This window comes from Mustela lutreola, chromosome 12, assembly GCF_030435805.1.
Source record: "Mustela lutreola isolate mMusLut2 chromosome 12, mMusLut2.pri, whole genome shotgun sequence".
In the NCBI taxonomy this organism is placed as follows: domain Eukaryota; kingdom Metazoa; phylum Chordata; class Mammalia; order Carnivora; family Mustelidae; genus Mustela; species Mustela lutreola.
Genome location: NC_081301.1, coordinates 71340909 through 71362631, shown reverse-complemented (window position 1 = coordinate 71362631; position 21723 = coordinate 71340909). Strand labels below are relative to the sequence as shown.

Here is a 21723-nt window from a genome sequence, read left to right as displayed (position 1 = left end):
AAAAAGAATTAGACATCATGACCAAGTGGAATTTGTCATAGGTATGCATGGCTGGTTTAACTTTTTAAAACGAGTTAATGTAATCAGTCACATTAAACAAGCTAAAAAAGAAAAGTCATGTGATTATATCAATAGATACAGAAAAAGTATTTGATAAAATCCAAACCAATTCAATACAAAAACTCAGTAAACTAGAATGGAGGACAACATTCTCAAATTGATAAAGAATATCTTCAAAAACCTAAAAAGAATATTGTTTTTTACAAAAACAATTATTTATTTATTTATTTATTTGAGAGAGAGAGAGAGAGAGAGAGACAGCAAGAGAAGAAACACAAGCAGAGGGAGTGTGGGAGGGAACAACCTGATGGACCCCCCGACTATGACCTGAGCCTGAGCAGAAGGCAGATGCTCAAGATTAAGCCACCGAGGCACCTCAAATTAATATTGTTAAAATGTTGATATACCTAAAGCAATCTATAAATTCCATACAATTGCTATCAAAATTTCAATGGCAGTTTTCACAGAAATAGAACAATCCTAAAATTTTTCTGGAACCACAAAAGTCCCCAAAGAGCCAAAGTAATCTTGAGAGAGAACAAAGCTGGAGTTATCATGCTCCCTGATTTCAAACTATTTTACAAAGCTACAGTAATTAAAACAGTATGATATTAGCATGAAAACAGGCATACAGATGAATGTAATAAAACAGAGAGCCACAAAATAAAGCTATGCATATATGGTTATTCTATGACAAAGGAGCCAAAAGTACACAATGGGGAGAGGACAATCTCTTCAATAACTGAACTTGGGAAAGAACCAGCAAAATAATACTAAGTTATACACCACCACAAAAGACCCTGAATAGCCAAAGCAATCATGAGAAAGAACAAAGTTAGAGATATCACAATCCCAAATTTCAAGATCTACTACAAAGTTACAGTAATCTGCTATGGTACTGGCAGAAAAAGAGACATACAGATCAGTGGAACAAAACAGAGAGCCCAGAAATAAACCCATGCTTATATGGTCAATTAATCTGACAAAGGAGACAAGAATATACAATAAGTAAAAGACAGTCTCTTCGACAAATGGTGCTGAGAAAACTGGACAGCGATATGCAAGAGAATGAAACTGGACAACTTTCTTACACCATGCATCCAAATAAACTCAAAAGGATTAAAGACCTGTGAGACCTAAAACCACAAAACTCCTAAAAGAAAGCATAGGCAGGGGACGCCTGTGTGGCTCAGTCAGTTAAGCTGCCTGCGGCTCAGGTCATGATCCCAAGGTTCTGGGATCAAGCCCCACATTGAGCCCCACATCAGGCTCCCTGCTCATTGGGGAGCCTGCTTCTCCCTCTCCCTCTGCCTGCTGCTCCCCCTACTTGTGAGCATGCTCTTTGTCTAATAAACAAACAAACAAAAAAGCATAGGCAGTCATCTCTTGGACATCAGGCTCAGCCACATTTTTATGGCTATGTCTCCTTGGGCAAGGGAAACAAAAGCAAAAATAAACTATCAGTACTATACAAAAATAAAAACTTTTGCATAAACAATGAATTGTGGAACACTGAAAAAAATTACATTAAAAAAAAAAAAAAGCTTTTGCACACCAAAATGAAAACCTGCTGAATGGGAGAAGATATTTGCAAATGTATATCTGTTAAGGGGTTAATATGCAAAATATATAAAGAACTTCTACAACTCAACACACACACACACACACACACACACCCCACATACATCTCACGAAAAGTCCAATTAAAAAATGGGCAGAGAACCTGAATGGACATTTCCAAAAAAGACAGATGGCAAACAAGTAAGTGAAAAGATGCTCAACATCACTGATTATCAAGGAAATGCAAATCAAAACCACAATGAGGTATCACCTTATACCTGTCCAAATGGCTAGAATCAGAAGGACAACAAATAACAAGTATTGGTGAGGAAGTGGAGAAAAGGGAACCTTTGTGCACTGTTGGTGGGAATGCATATTTATGCAGCCATCATGGAAAATTAAAACTATCCTATAATCCAGCAATCCCATTTTTGGGTATACATCTAAAGGAAATGAAAAGAGGATGTCAAAAAGATATCTGCACTCCCACTGTGCATTCACAACAGTCAAGATATGGAAACAACCCAAGCATTTGTAAGTAGATAAATGGATAAAGAAGATGTGATATACTTATACAGTGGAATATTATTCAGCCACGAGAAAGAATGAAATCCTGCAGTATGTGACGTGGATGGACCCAAGGGCATTATGTTAACTGAAATAAGTCACAGAAAAAAACACAAATGCTGTATGATATCACATAAAGTGATATCATATATGATATCACATAAAGTGATATCATACAGCATTTGTGGAATCTAAAAGAGCTAAACTCATAGAAACAGAGACTAGAAAAATGGTTACCAAAAACTAGTGTGTGGTGAAATGGGGAGATGTCGGTCAAAGAGGACAAATTTCCAGTGGTAAGATGGATAAATCCTGGGGATCTAATGAACAGCATGGTGTGATTATAGTTGATACAGTATTATGTATTTGAAAGATGTTAAGAGTAGATCTTAAATGTTCTCACCACAAAAAAGAAATGGTGATTGTGTGACATGATGAAGGTGTTAGCTAAGCTATGGTGGTAATCATTTTGTGATATAAAAAGTATATCAAATTAACTTGTACATCTTAAACTTATATAATGTTATATGTCAATTATATTTCAATAAAGCAGGTGGGGGAAATGTAAGTAAGTAAATAAGTAAACTAATATTTCCTTTTGTGCCTCCATGGAAACATAACAAGAAGTACACTTTGTTGTCTAATTTTGCAATATTTAAAAATTTTTTGGAAAGGGGCACCTGGATGGTTCAGTCAGTTAAGCCTCTCCTTCGGCTCAGGTCATGATCTCAGGGTCCTGGGATCGAGCCCCACAGTGGGCTCTCTGCTCAGTGGGAAGCCTGCTTCTCCCTCTCCCTGCTTCTGTACCCTCTCTCACTGTCTCTCTCTCTCTCTCTGTCAAATAAGTAAATAAATAAATAAAAATCTTGAAAAGTCTAAATTTTATCTAAATTATTGTAGATCTTAAGTATATTTATATATACTTCACAAATGCATAACATTTTAATTTTCTTGTAATTTGTTATTTTACTCAAAAATAAAATTCATTTATAATATATTGTCTTACATTTAAGAATGGATGACTGACTTTACAAAGGAGAATTAAGATTTGCTTTCTCAATCATACCTGTTTCACTGGGAAAAGATGAAACCAATATACCAGAGACTTCTCTGACTCATGACCACGAGACATCTACTCCAAAGGAACTGGACTAACCTCTAAGTGAAAGAAGAAAGCTATTTTCCTCTTGGTTTCATATATGTTACTCATTTACCTTATTATGCCTTATTCGACAGAATGTTTTCAAATACTCTTAGAGTGCTAGCTAACTGTGGCATCAATTTGATATCAATCATTCAGGGTCGAAACAAAAAGGAATTAAATAATTCAAACACAGATGTAATAAGTAAATATTTCATCAAGAGAATTACACTTCTCGCTTAAAATGGAACCTCTAGATATGGCTGAACTTAGCTGTGTCGCTTGTACTCATCTTGTATCAACACTGAGAACAGGGGTTCTGTTAAATGGGTTGGGCAGTGCACATTTATGGAAGAGAAATACTTTAAAGTGTTGAGCAACTCTTTTGAATCTCGTGGTTTTTCCTGGAACAGCCATGTTGACCTTTGCACTCCCAGTATAACAGCACTAGCGAGTAAAACTACTTCCCCCCACACGAGCCAAGCAAAGGAGCTAGTCACTGTATTCTTCACCACTGCCTGCAGTAATAATACTGCCAGTCTTGCACAGAAATGTGCTTGAGGAAGCAGCATAAGTATTAATTTTACTCAATTTTACACTTGAAAATACTTTTTATAAAAAACGTTCTGTGTGGTGAAAAGAAAAGCATGCATACTGCACTTCTGCTGTGTAACAGATCAGGATAGTTGTGGGGAAGAAAAGCACTTGTAACTGTACGAGCAGCAAGATCAAGGAGCTGCCTTTTGTAATGTAAATTTACTTAAAAAGAATGGCAGGCAGTGGGTACTCAGAATTGAGTGTTTGGCACATACTTTCTCAAAAATTAGTGAAATGACCCCTGCACCTCAAGGCAAACAAATGACAGCATTTTGTAGCCAATGATAAATTTGAGTTTTTAAGCACAGATTTGAATCTTGGCAAATTTGTTCCAAGTCAGTGTGGTACAATGTCCTAATACCTAAAGACATTTCTGATGTCTTGCCGCTGACAAGAATGAAAGTGTTGATGCTAAAAAATAAACATGTCAGGGCCAGAAGATCTGCATAACTTAATAAACCAGTATCTCCCAAATGAAGCATGCATTAAAAAACCAGCCTACAAAATCCTGCTTGGGCAGAAGAGCTATCGAAAGTATACCACCAAAAAAACCCCAACAAAACAAAAATGTATCCCACATTCAGTGGGTTTGAATGTAACAATATGAAAAGCTCATTGTTGTAATTTCAGATTCTGTGTAGCAACTAACTTAAAACACTACCATTTTCAAATTTTGGTGAGGTATCTATCCAAGGAGAAAATCCACAATTATCTGAGATGGCTACTACAATATTCTTGTCTTTTCCAACTATAAATCTGTGTAAGGCTGAATTTTCATCATACACTTCAACCAAAACAATACACCGCACCAGACTGAACAGAAGCACCTATGAGAACTGGCTGTCTTATGTCAGGTAATAAAGAGATGTGCAAAAATGTAAAACAATGCCACTCCTGTTAAATAATTTTCTTCTTGGAAAAGATCACTTTTTCATAAAAATATGCTATTTGTGTGAAGATGCAATCAATTATTTTTAAATGAAATGATAAATATTTTAAAAACTTGTTTTAATTTCAAACATGGTAAAAAATATTGGTAAATACAACCCACATTAAAAAAAAAAAAAGTTCATTGGGATCCTCAATAATCTTTAAGAGCATAGTGGTGCAGAGACCAAACGTTTGAAAACTGCATTTCTAATATTTCAAATGAAGCATTCTAAGAAATGGAAAAGCAAAGGTGGCTGAGAAAGTAAATGTACATCACTTACAGCAGAAAGGCCTCATTCACAGCATCAAAGAACTCAGGACAGAGCACTTCCTGAGGTTCATGTCCATGGTAGGTGAGAAGAGCCTCCACCAGTGGTTCAATATCTGGCAGAGTTACAAGCGGGATACAAATTCGTGACAGGAGCCTTATTTTTTCAGGAACTATTCTACAGAAAAAATAAGAAATAATTATCCAAATCTTAGAGGCATGTGTAATTAAAGACAAAATCTTCATGCTGAAGACTGATGAAAGTTACTTGCTTTGTCCCTCACATAAAGAGGGCTAACACCACTGATGAACCTTTCTAAGAGAAATCCTCTTGGAGAACTCTCCAAGAAGAAATCCTTCAGCTGAAATTTCCCTTTCAATGTCACTTATTGTCAGGACTTTGGCATTACTATCTACAGGCACTTCCAATTTACCACCCCTATAACAGAACTCTTGAATTCCTTGCCCAAATGTTCCTTTCCCCAGTACTGCTGATCTCATTTGCTCAGGCGAAAGCCTTTCAAGGCCATCCTTGATTCCCCCCTTCTTATGCCCCTTACCTAATTCAGCATTGATACTGTCAATTCATTTGACAACTTCTCTACACTCCATCACTACCCACTAATTTATCATCACCTGTGGTCTGAGTTACTATAGGAGCCTCTTTACTTTCTCCCCAGTTCTGCCCTCAACCCTACTGTTTATCATAATAATAGTTCTCACAACCCTTTAAAAATTCAGATCACTTCACTTGTCTGCTCAAAGCCTTGCAATGGTTTCCCACTTCCAAGAAAAAGCAAAGTGTTATACTGGCTGCTGTGGCCTTCCATGATAGGGGTCGCTTCTGTTTCTCTGGCTTCATTTTCCTTCCACTCTTTTTCTTACTCATCATGGCCCATCCTTATAGGCCTCCTCCAATTTCTCCAGATGAGGTCCTGCTTTTCATTCTGCCTGGAACCTACAGTTAGTTCCTTCATTTCATATAGGTTTCAGCTCAACTGTTGCCTTATGTTGATGGCATCCCTGACCATCCCATTTAAAAGCACCACATGTGGCAATTTATTTTAATTTAAATGAAATAAAATTTAAAATTCCATTTGTCTGTTGCGCCAGCCACATAACAAATGCTCAATGGGCACATGAGGCTAGTACCTTACATTACTGGACACTGCAAATTTCCAGAACTTGTCCACAATGAAGGAAGCACCACAGGACACCAGAGCTTAACACAGAAAGTGCCCTCCCACCCCATCTATCTCTTTTATAGTTTTACTTTCCTTCAGAGTACTTTTCATTACCTGACCTATAATGTATTTATTTGTTTATTGTTCATGGTCTGTTTCTTCCTGCTAGGATGTCAGCTTTATGAGGACAGGTACTTTTCTCAATTTGCTCTCTGCACCATTCCCAGCATGCAGGAAACAACTCCTTACATATACTACATGCTCAAGAAACAGATCTTAAATGAATAAACAAACAACTAGAGATCAAAACAATGAAAATTTGAGATGTAGGCTATTCGATCTTTTTCTAGTTATATTCATGTATAATCAGAAATGGAGAAATTTAGTTTTGTGTTTTCTGAAATACAAATGGAACCACAACAGAAAACAAAAAGCTGTCCCCCATTTTTTTTTACTTGCTGCCTATTATTAAACCAATATGTATGTTTTGAAATTTGACAATGTCTTTATTTATAGGCATTTAGGTTATTTCTAATTTCTCATCATCACAGACACCACTAAGGTAGGACCTTTGCACATGCCTATCTGAGACCATGTGTGAACATTTGTATATTGAACTGCACTCCGAAAGACAACCATTTTTCTTTTCCCAAACTCCAACCCAAGTGCATAATCTCCTCACAATACATTCAAATATATCTGACATTCTAACATTTTCATCATCTTAAACAAGTTTCTCCTAGAACCCTCTGACCTGTTACAACCCAGGCAGGTCACTTTTTTATTCCCTTTGTAGAGTTATCATCTTGGGATCTCTGTCCTGGGGATTTCCTTTACTTCTCTCCTAAACCCTACTTGGTTCATTCTTCTTAAGTGGGAAAGGTACAAAAAAAATTACTTGAGACATTGGGAAAAGGTACAAAAAAAAGTATTTGAGACCTTGTATGTCTCAAAATATCTTTATTTTATCCTCCCACTCGGTTGATACTTCGGCTGAGTATAGAAATCTTGTAACTTTCCAACAAAATTGTGAAGGTGTGGTCCTACTGTCTTCTAGCTTTTAGTGTTGTTCCTGAGAAGGTCCATGCTATTATGAATCTTTATCAATTATGTACCTGTTTTTACTCCCTTGAGGGTTCTGGAAATCTTCTTTGAAATTTCACACTGATGTGCTGGTATAGGATTTATTTTTATTCATTGTGCTGGGCACTCAGTAGAGTTTAAATCAGAAAAGTTCTCTTGATTGTTTCTTTGATAATTTTCTATCCATTCTTTTATCTCTTCTCTCTCTATGAGAACACCAATCTTTTTGAATATTGAACTTCCTGGACACTTTTCTGTCCTTTCTTCCTCATTTTTTATTTCTTGGTCTTTTTACTCTAGATTTTGAAAGAACTGTTCAAATTCATCCTCCTTTTTTTTTTAAAATATTATTTATTGAGAGAGAGAACATGAACAGGGGGAGAGGGGCAGAGTGAGAGGAAGAAGCAGACTCCCTGCTGAGCAGGGAGCCCAACATGGGGCTTGATTCCAGGACCCTAAGATCATGATCTGAGCTGAAGACCCACTGAGCCACCCAGGTGATTCCCAATCTTATCGTGGTTTTCATTACTACTCTCTCATGATTAATTTACAGGAACTTTAATAGCCTTTTTAAAAAAATAGCATTCTGTTATTATTTAATGGATATAATATTATCTTTTATTTTTATGGAGGCACTAATATTAATTTATTTGAGATATTTTCTTTGAATAATCTTTTTTATTTGTATTGCTTTCTATTTTTTTCATATTATATGCTTAATATGATTTCCTTAAATATCTGGTGACCATTGCTGGTCTGCTTATATACATTTTTTTTTTTTGAGCTGGGTATAGAACACTTTATTGATGATACAGCACAAGATAAGTCTCCCTGAGCCTTTCCCTTTCTTCAGGAGGTCTGGGATAGAAACTGTGTAGAGATCTGGAGATTCTCAATGTGTTGAAGGTTAAAGATTAAACTTTAAAAATTATTGAGAATACCAAAGAGCTTTTGTTTATGAGGTTGTCACTTTCAACATTTATGATGTTTGAAATTAAAGCAGAGACACCTGAAAATACCAACTCACTAAAAGTAACAATGATAAACTCATTAGATGTTAACATAACTAGATTATACAAGACAAAGAAATAGTAAGAAGAGTGGCACTCATTTAAATGTTTATAAATCTTACTATATGGTCTGAAGGAAGACATCTGGAAATCCTTTATACATTTCTGTGTTCAATCTGTTGCACTGTTTTGAACAAAGTATATGAAGACAGTTTAGCCCCACACAGATATGTAGTTGTAAAAGGCAGGAGTATTTTAATAGCCTCTTCATATACTACGCATATTATCTTTGACAAGACCAAAGCTCACCAAGCACTGCCCACCCCTTCACTACAAGCCTGTCTATGAATGCAGGTACAGCTGCCCATCATGGGTCTAGGGTATTGGAGATGGATAGTCTTTACCATGATAACAGCTGAAATTTAGCATCAAAGGCATCCCCTCAAAGCAGCAAGTCTTCAAGAGACTCCAGAGTTCCTAAACAGTTACATCAGGCAGAGTCTCTCAGTAAAATTTTGGTCTAGGTAAAGAGGTGGACTCCAGGCCCTTCATACTCCATTAACTTCCCTGACATCCCCCTCGATCTTTTATATTAAAATGGAAAAACAAGGGACACCCGGGTAGCTCAGCTGGTTAGGCAATGGGTCAGGATCCTGGGGTCCTAGGACTGAGTCTTGCATTGGGCTCCGTGCTCGGTAGAAGCTGCTTCTCCCTCTGTCTGCTCTGCCTGCTGGACCCCTGCTTGTGCTCTAACAAATAAACAAAATCTTTTTTTTTTTTTTAAGATTTTATTTATTTATTTGACAGAGAGATCACAAGTAGGCCGAAAGGCAGGAAGAGAGAGAGAGGAGGAAGCAGGCTCCCTGCTGAGCGGAGAGCCCAGTGTGGGGCTCGATCCCAAGACCCTGAGATCATGACCTTAGCTGAAGGCAGAGGCTTAACCCACTGAGCCACCCAGACGCCCCATAAACAAAATCTTAAATAAACAAATGGGAAAAACAAAACCAAAATACTCTACTTTTTTACTTTCCACTTCTCTCTCCTTTTGCACTTTATCCCAGGGGAACTATTTGGCTCAATCTTTGAAGTCATTATTTGCTATTCAGCTCTAGCTCCTATTCAGCCGTTTATTTTTCCCTCTAAGTCCTTTTTTAGAAATGTAACCAATTTATTAGTATTTCAAGGATTTGGTAGTTTCTCTTATTATTCTTAGGACAATTAATTTTATCCCTTTAAAAAAAACCGCTTGCCCAATGTAATGCATTTAATTAGTGTATTTGTATCTTCTGTTTCATTGCATTTAGTTCATTTTTCTTCATGGTACTAGTTCTCCATGAATCTCTGGTGATTTTTGTTTGTTTGCTCTTTCTGGGATTTGGGATTCCCCATTAGCCTCTCTTTTTACTATAGCCTCCTCTGGTACTCGTGGGGAAGGTCAAGATGCAGTGCTGGTTGTGGTTGCCAATAAACCACATTCTGCACATCAGAGCATCCTCAGAACTGTTGGAAATTAATAGCCATTTGGTGCTTATTTCTCCAAATCTTTCTCCGCCCTTCCTGTTAGAAACAGGACATCTCTGTCATCTCTTGTTTGAAGGCAGTGGATAAGGAGGAGTGTAGGGAGCTAGCTTCTGTGAATTCCAAGAGTCCAACAAGCTGCTTTGTTGGCTGCCACATGCCCTGCTGCTCCATGAATCCACCCCAACATTACCTGTACCTTTGCAGTAGTACTCTCCTGCAAGCTTTTTGGGCTGTGATGTTTCCCTTAAAAAATATCCTACTATCTGCCATTTGAAGCCTTTCTTGTAATTTGTGGGTCATCAAATGCGCCCTTGTTTTACAGTATTATATACTTAATTGCTAAAATTCACCCATGATTTTAGCTCATCACTTGATTTATTCTCCTGCATTACATTTTCATCTTATTCTCTCCTGATTATGAGAGCCACTATTCTTCAGAGGTCTTAAACTTTATTATTTTTTAAAATTTATTTATTTTTATTTGGGGGGGAAAGAACACAAGTGACAGCATGCACTTAAGTGGGGAGAGGGGCAGAGAGAACTGCCAAGCGACTCCCCATCAAGCAGAGCCCGATGATGTGGGGCTTGACACCACAACCCATGAAGATCATGAGATCATGACCTGAGCCGAAAACAAGAGTCAGATGCCTAACTGACTAGGCCACCCAGGTACCCCAGATCTTGTACTTTAATCTTCAGAATCTGGCCAAGTACTCTGCATCAGAGCTACTCCAAAAATACGATCCTCAGAATTAGTAGCATTAGTATCAGCATCCCTATGAGTGGGGCCAAGAAACCTGCTTGTTAACATCTTTCTTAAAAAATTTTATTTATTGGGGTACCTGGACAGCCCAGTCGTTAAACGTCTGCCTTTGGCTCAAGTCATGATCCCAGAGTCCTGGGATCAAGCCCCGTGTCAGACTCCCTGCTCAGTGGGGAGCCTGCTTCCCTCTCTCTCTGTCGAATAAACAAATAAAATCTTTAAAATTTTTTATTTACTTTTGTGAAATAGAGTGTGTGAGAGTGTGTGTGTGTGTGTGTGTGTGTGTGTGTAAGAGAGAATGAGCAGGGGGAAGGGGCAGAGGGAGAAGTAGCCTTCATCCTGAGCAAGGAATCGCATACAGGACTCAGTCCCGGGACCCTGGGATCATGACCTGAGCCAAAGGCAGATGGTTAACCAACTGAGCCACCCAGGTGCTGCTCTGCTTGTTAACGTCTTAATGTAAGATGATCCTCATGCATACAGAAGCCAGAGAAATGCTGCTCTACACTATTTCTTCAGTAGCAGTCCCTAGAATAAGATATCAATCTCTAGTAATAATCTGAATACTTTAAGGAGACATGATAGAACAGTATTTAAGATTTTTATGTTAGTTAATTCTTATAAATTTTCTGTTGAGCTATATTATTTTCTTGGTAACCAACCGTAAAATTCTCACAGAAATAAAGTTTTGTCAAACTACACAACGACTTATTCTTATGTGTGAACATTTTGTCTTTTTTCCTCAAATGATCACCTTTTCTAAAACTCACTTCTTGTTCTGTTCCACTTTCCTAAATGATCCCAGTCTCTTCAACAACAGATATCTTCCTCAGTGCTCTACCATCTTTCACTAACCCACCACGAAGGTGGATTTAGATCTAAAAATAATTAATGTTTTCAAGTTCATCATCTAAGCTTAACAAAGAGAGGGATTTAGCTTGAGTTGTAAATACCCAATACTTCTGGAATTTATGAACTTACTGGGTAGGATAGAAGAAAGGGGGGTTGGTATGTATGTGTGGAATGTGGAATTTTTTTGTGTGTATTTTGTACAGAATCTAGCAGAGTATTTTGCATAAACTAAGGGCTCCATGGATGTTTGAGAAATGGAAAAATAGTTTTGTATACTCATAGTAAATCCAGAACTCTGAAATAAAGAAGCAGGGAGATAGTGCTTCTATCTTCTACCCTTCAGCAATCTTCCTCTCTAGAAGACCTATATGTGCAACTTCTCTCTCATTATCTTAAAAGTCTTACATTCTCGGGACGCCTGGGTGGCTCAGTCAGTTAAGCTGCTGCCTTTGGCTCAGGTCATGATCCCAGAGGTCCTGTGATCAAGTCCCACATCGGGCTCCTTGTCCAGCAGGGAGTCTGCTTCTCTCTCTGCCTCTGCCTGCCACTCTGCCTGCTTGTGCTTTATGACAAATAAATAAACAAAATCTTTAAAAAAAAAAAAAAAAAAGTCTTACATTCTCTAGTTACCTTAAAAGAGAGGAGTCGGAGTCTATCGCTGGCTACTAGCTGTGTGGAAAAGACAATCCTGGCACCAAGGACATTCAAAAGAGCACTGATGTTTATGGGCTACAGATTGTATCTACCAATTAGGCTGAGAAGGTCCAAGAGAACTTTCCTGAAAAATTCTAAAGTCTCATATAAATTTCAGCAGCTCTTGGTTCTACCAAAATGCAGGCAAGGTCAACTGATGATCTTCTGAAGGGCTTCAAAGGCTCACAGCCTTTACGGCTTCCTCTTTCGGTCTGAAGCCTGCCAGAGTGTGGAGGTCCCACTTCGTCTATAGTTATGCAACACTTTCCAGACTAGATTACGCTAAGCATTATGTCTTGATTGATTGCCAGAGCAGCACTTCCAAATGATTTTTGCACAAAAATTCAACTGCAGAAGGCTCAACAGTAACCATATACTGCTGGAAATATCATTCCCATGTGGCTATACTGAAGCTTCCAAGCCATCTGCAGCAAACCATAGAACTACAAGATAAACTGATGATGTTCAGAAAACCCAGAATGTCACTCCTTCTGGACGGTTTACAGCAAAGAACAGGAGAAAATTTAAACATTCTGTCACTGAATTGTTGATTTTAGTTGGTGGCAAGTGAAATTCTATTTAAAATGCTATGACAAGACCATTTATCAGGCCTCTAAAAATAATGTAAAAGAAAACCAAACAGATTTTCCTGTTTTTTTGTTCCTCTGACATTTTATGCATTGAAGTTATAAGATTCATTCTATATTTTCTACAAGACTTTTGGGTCTTTTGAAATGAACTTTGAAGATTTAAGTAGTAGGTGCCTGGGTGGCTTAGTCAGTTAAGTGTCTGCCTTTGGCTCAGATCATAAACCCAGGGCAGTGGGATCAAGTCCCCTATCAGGCTCCCTGCTCAGCGGGGAGTCTGCTTCTCCCTCTGCCCCAAACCCCACTCATGTGCTCTTGCTCGCTCTCTCTCTCTCTCTTGCAAAAGTAAATAAACAAAATATTTAAAAAATTTTTATAAAAATATGAAAAAAAAGAAAAGTACAGATGCCCTCTGTTAAAAACAAAGAGAAAAACAACTGCATTGCTTACATGGTGTTTAAGTTTGAGAGGCTCTTAGTGGCTTGAATATTTTAAGTCTTCCTAGGGGAAGGAAAGTAATGAGCAAATTTGTGTCTCATAAATAGGGGAATATCTACATCCAAGTATACCAGAAAATAGTGTGCCTAATATATTCTTACTCAACTTTTTTGACTTTTAAATCTTAAAAATATACAGAAAACTTCAGGTATGTACATAGTAGGAGAAATTTATATATTATGATGATGCGTATTATAGTTATTATGGTAACTTATGATAGCAACAACTATAATGGCTCCAGCATGTTTGGCAACTCTTTCAAATGTTATCATGATGCCATTCCACTACCTGATTTCATGAAATGTCTCTACTTGATACAAGAAAGTAACCTTGGTTGGACTTAACAATTCACTAGAGAACTGTAGATGTGGAGTTCTGAGTCTTACATAAGCTTTAAGAGACCCAGAATCTTTTATGGATGGAGAACAGAACTTCCTGATTTGAGGTCTTAAAAGTAGGACTTTAAAAGCTCATAAAGAAACAAAAAGAATGCTGAGCATCAAATTGCTTTTTAAATTCAATCTTCTGATAAGTATAAATTAACTTAATTCAAGAGACTGAATTCCTCTAAAAAACTCAACACATTCAAAAAAATAGCTGTAAGACATTTCTTGCTGAATTCTAGAATTCATTCAAAAATTAAGACTCCATAGTAAAAATTATTCAAAAGAGCAAATGAGGAATGTATGAGATGTGCCAGTGTCCAGAGGACATTCTACTAATGGAAGCATCTCATACTCTTTGTAAATTCAGTTAAGAATTTTACTAATTACATCACTAACTTGCTTTTACTAAAGTTAGAGTTTTTAAACTACTCATCAAGTTAATCACTGCTCTATCTTTACCGCTGCTGCCAGCTGGAGTGCCAGTGTGGACACCCTTCAGTAAACTTTGCTCTGCACCAGGGAATATTGGGTATATGTGCATATTGTTTTTGAAGAATACACATCCTTACTGAAGAAACAATCAGAAATTTGGGAATGAACATGCCCCACAAAATGATCCAATCTGGCACAAATGGAAATTTCTCAGATGCAAAGAGAATATTAGCTAATAGCTTCCAGCAGGCTTTCCTAATTGTGGTCAGGAGAGTTTAGATGCCTTTCTGAACTGCTACCCTCTCCTGTCTGAGGGTGAGAAAATGAAAAGCACACATTCTGAAGAAAGAATCTGAAAGACCAGTAAAATGAAATAATGGGTACAGTGCAAAAAGATCTAAATAAAGAGGAAAAACTGCAGAGCGAATAAATACTAAGCAATCTGAGGATGATTAAAGATGACTGTGTTTTCATGAACTACACCTGCTATTTTGGAAATAAGAATCTGAGGCAGGAAATTATTCTTTTATTATGAATATTATCTTTTAATTTTCAGAATTTTACTAGCTAAAACTGTATTTACATTTTTTAAGTTTAATTATAAAATTATAAGAAAAACCTAGGGAATTATTAATAACATTAACTGGGTACTCATTGCCAAGATTTTACAAAGCTAACATTTTATTGGTATTTTCAGTTGAGGTTTTAAAGAAATAAAAATGTTTCAATTACAGTTGAAATACCCTTCTCCTGTCCCATTTCCTCTTCTCCTTCCTAGGAGCTGGCAATCCCCTAATGTGAGTCCTTTCTGTCTAGTTTTAGCACTTTTGCTTTATATGTATGTGTTGTTTTAGGACATTATGGGTATCTTTTTGCAACTTTCTTGCTATTCTGTTCCATGGGTCTATGTGTTTGGCTTTATATCAGTACCAAAGAGACTTAATGACTATAGCTTTGAGTTATGTTTTCAAATCCAGAAGTGTTAGGCCTCTATCTGTTTTTCTTTTTAAGGTTTTTGGCTGTTTGGGGTCTTCTATATGAATTTTAGGGCCTTCTTTTCCATTTCTGCAAAAGAAAAATGCGATTTGTATTTTAATAGAACTACATTGTATTTATGGACTGCCTGGGGTAGTATGGACACTTAAACAATATTAAGTTTTCTAATACCTCAACACAGAATGCCTTTTCATTTATTTGTGTCACACTTAATTTTTTTCAGTATTGTTTTATAGTTTGTAGCATACAAGTCTTTTATATCCTTGATTAAGTTTTTTCCTGGATATTTTGTTCTTTTGGATATTATAATGGGCTTTAAAAAAAAATGTCTTATCGGACTGCTGTTAGTGTATAAAAACACAACTGAGGGGCACCTGGGTGGCTCAGTGGGTTGAGCCTCTGCCTTCAGCTCAGGTCATGATCTCAGGGTCCTGGGATCGAGCCTCAGATTGGGCTTTCTGCTCAGCAGGGAGCCTGTTTCCCCCTTTCTCTCTGCCTGCCTCTCTGCCTACTCACTCTGTCAAATAAATAGATAAAACCTTAAAAAAAAAATCCCCACACAATTGATATTTAAATATTGATTTTGCATCCTGTAACCTTACTCAAATCATTTATTCGTTCTAATAGTTTTTTCTGTAGAGTCTTTAGGTTTTTCTATGTATAAGATCATGTCACTTAAAAATGGTAAACTGTCCCTTAAAATTCAGATGCCCTGAGGGGCGCCTGCATGGTGCAGTTCATTAAGCATCCAGCTATTGGTATGGGCTCAGGTCCTGACCTCAAGGTCCTGAGATCAAGCCCCACAGGGCTCCATGCTCAGTGTGGAGTCAGCTTGGGACTCTCCTCCCTCTCTCCCTCTGTCCCTTCCCCCTGCACACTCTCTCTCATTTTCTTTCTTAAAAACAAAAAACAAAAAACAATCAATCTTAAAAAAAGTTGGGGGGGGTGCGCATCTTGGTGGCTCAGTCGGTAAAGCATCTGCTTTCACCTCAGGTCATGATTCATGATCCCAGGTCCTGGGATGGAGTCCCACATCAGGCTTCCTGCTCAGCGGGGTGTCTGCTTCTCCCTCTCCTTCTGCCTCCGCCCCCCAGCCCCGGCTCATGCTCTCTCTCTCTCAAATAAAGAAATAAAGTCTTAAAAAAAAAAAATTAAAACAAATTCTGGATGCCTTGGGGCACCTGGGTGGCTCTGTCAGTTCTAAGTATCCTACTCTTAGTGTCTGCTCAGGTCATGATCTCAGGATGAAGGGACTGAGAGTCAGGTCTACCCTCAGCTCAGTCTGCTGAAGACTCTCCCTCTCCCCCAACCCCCACTCTCCTCCCATGTGCACTCTCTCTCTTTAAATAGATAAATAAAATCTTAAAAAAAAAAAAAAAACCACAAAATAAAATTTGGATGCCTTTTGTTTGTCTTGCCCAATTTCTCCAGTACTTCCAGTATTCTGTTAAAAAAAAGTGGTAAGAGAGGGTATCCTTGCTTTGTTCCTGATTTTAGAAGGAAAAAATTTTGGTCTTTCACCATGAAGGATGATGTTAGCTGTAGGCTTCTCACACATGGTCTTTATTTTGTTGAAGCAGTTTCCTTGTATTCCTAATTTGCTGAATGTTCTTATCATGAAAGGGTGTTGAATTTTATCAAACATTTTTTTTTCTGATTTAACTGAAATTATCATGATGTGGTTTTTTTCCCATCATTTGGCTAACATGGTGTATTACACTAATTGCTTTTTGTATATTGGATCATTTTTGCATGCTAGGAATAAATCCCACATGATCATGATGCACAATGTTTTTAGTGTATTGCTGACATTGGTTTGCTTGTATACTGATGAAGATTTTTACACATCATCAATATTCATCACAAATATTGGCCTATAGTTTTCTTCTACTATCTTTATCTGCCTCTGGTTTCATGGTAATGCTGGCCTCATAAAATGAGTTTTGAAATGTACCCCTCCTCTTCCGTTACTTCAGAGAGTTTGAGAAGGACTGGTGTTAATTCTTTAAATATTTGGTAGAATACTCTAGCGAAACCATCTGGTCCTGGGCTTTTCTTTCTTGGAAAGTATTTGATTAGTGATTTAGTCTCCTTCCTGTATAGATTTGTTCAGATTTAAAAAAATTTATGATTCACTCTTAGTAGGTTGTATGTTTATAAAAAAAAAATAACCATCTCTTCTAGGTCATCCAATTTGTTACAATATAATTGTTCATAGTAGTCTCATTCATTTTAAAAATTTCTTATTTAAATTCAATTTAATTAACATATATTGTATTCTTAGATTCAGAGGTAGCATTTAGCAATTCATCAGTTGCATACAATACTCAGTGAGCATTACCTCAAGTGCCCTCCTTAATGTCCATTATCCAATTTCCTATTTGCCCACCCACCTCCCCTGCAGCAGTGTGTCTCCTATAATTAAGTCTCTTACGATTTCCTCCCTTTGTTTTGCCTCATTTTAATTTTTTCCTTTCCCCTATGCTCATCTGTTGTTTCTTAAATTCCACATATGAATGAAATCATATGGCATTTGTGCTCCTGACTTACCTCGTTTAGCATAATGTCCTCTAGTTCTATCCACATTGTTGCAAATGGCAAGTCTTTTTGATAACTAATATTCTACTGTATGTATGTATGTGTATATCTATATCTATCTATCTAAATATATATATATATATATATTCTTTATATATAAATTCATCTGTCAATGGACATCTGGGCTCTTTCCATAGTTTGGCTATTGTGAACATTGCTATTATAAATACTGGAGTGCATGCATCACTTCACATCACTATGTTTGTATCCTTTGCATAAATACCTAGTAGTGCAATTGGTGGATCATAGGGTAATTCTATTTTTAATTTTTTTATTTTAGGATTTATTTATTTATTTATTTATCTGACAGACAGAGATCACAAGTAGGCAAACAGGCAGGCAGAGAGAGGAGGGGGGAGGCAGGCTCCCTGCTGAGCAGAGAGCCCGATGCGGGGCTCCATCCCAGGATCCTGGGATCATGACCTGAGCTGAAGGAAGAGGCTTTAACCCACTGAGCCACCCAGGCGCCCTCTATTTTTAACTTTTTGAGGAACTTCCATACTCTTTTCCAGAGTGGATGCACCAATTTGCATTCCCACCAAAAGCGTATGACAGTTTCCCTTTCTCTGCATCCCTGCTAACATCTGGTGCTTCCTGACTTGTTAGATTTAGCCATTCTGACTGGTGTGAGGTCATTTTGGTACTGATTTGTATTTCCCTGATGTCAAGTGATGTTTAGCATTTCTCCATGTATCTGTTGGCCATTTGTATGTCTTCTGTGAAGAAATGTCTGTTCACCTCTTCTGCCCATTTCTTGACTAGATTTTTTGTTTTGGGGGTGTTGAGTTTAATTTTTTATAGATTTGGTATACAAGACTTTACCTGACAAGACACTGGCAAATATCTTCTCACATTCAGTAGGTTGCCTATTAGTTTTGTTAACTGTTTCTTCTGCTGTCATGAAGTCCCAATTGTTGATTTTTGCTTTTGTTTCTCTTGCTTTTGGAAATGGTCTGGCAAGAAGCTGCTGTAACCTAGGTCAAAAATTCCTCTAGGAATTTGATGGATTCCTACTTCGCATTTAGGTCTTTCATCTATTTTGAATTTATTTTTGTGTGTGGCATAAGAAAGTGGTCTGGTTTCATTTTTCTGCATGTGGCTATGCAGTTTTCCCAACACCATTTGTTGAAGAAACTGTCTTTTATCCATTGGATATTCTTACCTACTTTGTTGAAGATTAGCTGACCATAGATTTGAGGATCCACTTCCGGGTTTCCTACTCTGTTTCACTGAATTACGTGTGTGTTTTTGGGTCAGTACCATACTGTTTGGAAGATTACAGCTTTGTAATACTGCTTCAAGCCCAGAATTGTGATGGTTCCAGTTCTGATTTTCTTTTTCAACATTACTTTGGTTATGTGAGGTCTTTTCTGCTTCCACACAAATTTTAGAATTCTTTTTGTCAGCTCTGTGAAAAATATTGATGTTATTTTGTTTGATAGGGATGCTCTGGAAGTGTAGACTGCTTTAGGTAACATAACATTTTAACAATATTTATTCTTCTAATCCATGAGCATTTCTTTTGTGTCTTCCTCAATTTCTTTTGTAAGTGTTCTATAGTTTTCAGAGTACAGATCCTTCACATCTTTGGCTAGGTTTATTCCTAGGTATCTTATGTGCCATTATACAATGGGATCGATTCCTTGATTTCTCTTTCTTCTGCCTCATTGTTATTGTATAAAACTGCAACTGATTTCTGGGTATTGATTTTATATCTTGTGACTTTGCTGAATTCCTTTATCAGTTCTATCAATCTCTGGATAGAGGCTTTAGGGTTTTCTACATAGAATAACATGTTGTCTGTGAAGAAAGTAAGTTTGATTTCTTCTTTGCCAATTTGGATACCTGTTATTTATTTTTACTGTGTGATTACTGAGGCTAGGACTTCCAGTATTATGTCAAACAACAGTGGTGAGAGTGGACACCTCCTTCTCTGACCTTAGGAGGAAAGGTCTGTTTTTCCCCACTGAGGATGCTATTTGCTGTGGGCTTTTCATTTATGGCTTTCATGAAACTGAGATATGTTCCCTCTAGCCCTATACTGTAGAGTTTTTATCAAGAAAGGATGCTGTATTTTGTCAAATGCTTTTTCTGCATCTATTGAGAGAAACATATAGTTGCCATCCTTTCTTTTATTAATATGGTATATCATGTTGATTGATTTGTGAATGTTGAGCCACCCTTGTAGCCCAGGAATAAAACCCATTTGGTTGTGGTGAATAATCCTTTTAATGTACTGTTGGATCACATTAGCTAGTATCTTGTTGAGAATTTCTGGATCCATGTTCTTCAGGGATATTGGATGGATTTTTTTTTTTTTTTTTTTTTTTGGTTTTGGGATCAAGGTAACGGTGGACTCATAGAACAACTTTGGAAGTTTTCCTTCCATTTCCTTTTTTTTGAAACAGCTTCAGAAGAATAGGTATTAACTCTTCTTTAAATGACTGGTAGAATTCCCCTGGGATGCCATCTGACCTCTAGACTCTTGGTTTTTGGAAGATTTTTAATTAGTGATTCAATTTCTTTGCTGGTTATGGGTCTGTTCAGGTTTTCTACTTCTTCCTGTTTTAGTTTTGGTAGTTTATATGCTCATATGTAAGAATACATCCATTTCTTACAGACTGCCTAATTTGTTAATTATTAATAATATTCTTTTTTTTAAAATATTTTATTTATTTATCTGTCAGAGAAAGATCACAAGTAGGCAGAGAGGCAGGTAGAGAGAGAAGCAGGCTCCCTGCTGAGCAAAAAGCCCGATGTGGGGCTCGATCCCAGGACCCTGAGATCATGACCCGAGCTGAAGGCAGCAGCTTAACCCACTGAGCCACCTAGGCGCCCCCATAATATTTTCATATATTTGTATTTCTTAGATGTTGGTTGTAATATCCCCTCTTTCATTCATGATTTTATTTATTTGGGTCCTTTCCCTGTTCTTTTTTATAAGTCTGGCTAGGGGTTATCAATCTTATTCTTTCAAGGAATCAGCTACTAGTTTCTTTGGTCTGTTCTTTTGTTTCTCTGATTTCTATATAATTGATTTCTGCTCTAATATTTATTATTGCTCTTCTCCTGCTAGATTTAGGCTTAATTTGCTGTTCTTTTTCCAGCTCCTTTAGGTATAAGGTTAGGTTGTGCTTTTGAGATTTTTCTTCTTCAGAAAGGATTGTTTCCAATAAACTTCACTCTTAGGATCACCTTTGCTGCATCCCAAAGGTTCTGAACTGTTGTTTTCATTTTCATTTGCTTCCATGTATTTTTTTAAGTTCTTCTTTAATTTCTTGGTTGACCCATTAATTATCTAGTAGGATGCTCCTTAACCTGCATGTATTCGCGTTCCTTCCAAAATTTTTCTTATGATCGAGTTCAAGTTTTAAAGTACTGTCATCTGAAAATATGCATGGTATAATCTCAATCTTTTTGTACCAGTGGAGACCTGAATGTGACCCATTATGTAATCTATTCAGGAGAATATTCCATGTGCACTCCAGAAGAATGTGTATTCTGCTGCTTTAGGATGAAATGCTCTGAATATACTGTAAAGTCCATCTGATCCAGTGTTGTCATTCAAAGCCCTTGTTTCCTTGTTGATCTTCTGCTTCGATGACCTGTCCATTGCTTTGAATAGGGTGTTCAAGTCCCCTACTGTTACTGATTTATTATCGATTAGTTTCTTTAACTTTGTTAGTTGACTGGTTTATTTATTTGGCTGTTCCCATTTTAGGGGCATAAATATTTATATTATAATTATTAGCTCTCCTTGTTGAATAGACTCTTTTATTATGACATAGTGTCCTCCTTCATCTCTTATTATACTCTTTGGTTTAAAATCTAGTTTGTCTGATATCAGGATAACTACTCGGGCTTTCTTTTGATGTTCATTGGCATGATAAATAATTCTCCAACTCCTCACTTTCCATTTAGAGGTGTCTTTGGGCCTAAAATGAGTCTCTTGTAGACAGCATATGGATGAGTCTTATTTTTTTGTTTCTGTTTTTTA

The 21723-nt window shown here is 37.1% G+C and overlaps 1 protein-coding gene across 2 annotated transcripts in view; it reads right to left on the bottom strand.

Moving 5' to 3' along the window:
- Positions 1–21723, bottom strand: part of FANCC (FA complementation group C) — a 280958-nt gene that overhangs the window by 64286 nt on the left and 194949 nt on the right. For both annotated transcript variants that reach the window (XM_059141676.1, XM_059141675.1), the window contains exon 8: positions 5137–5301. In XM_059141676.1, coding sequence (XP_058997659.1) covers positions 5137–5301 — 165 coding nt within the window. The remainder of the gene's footprint in view (positions 1–5136; positions 5302–21723) is intronic.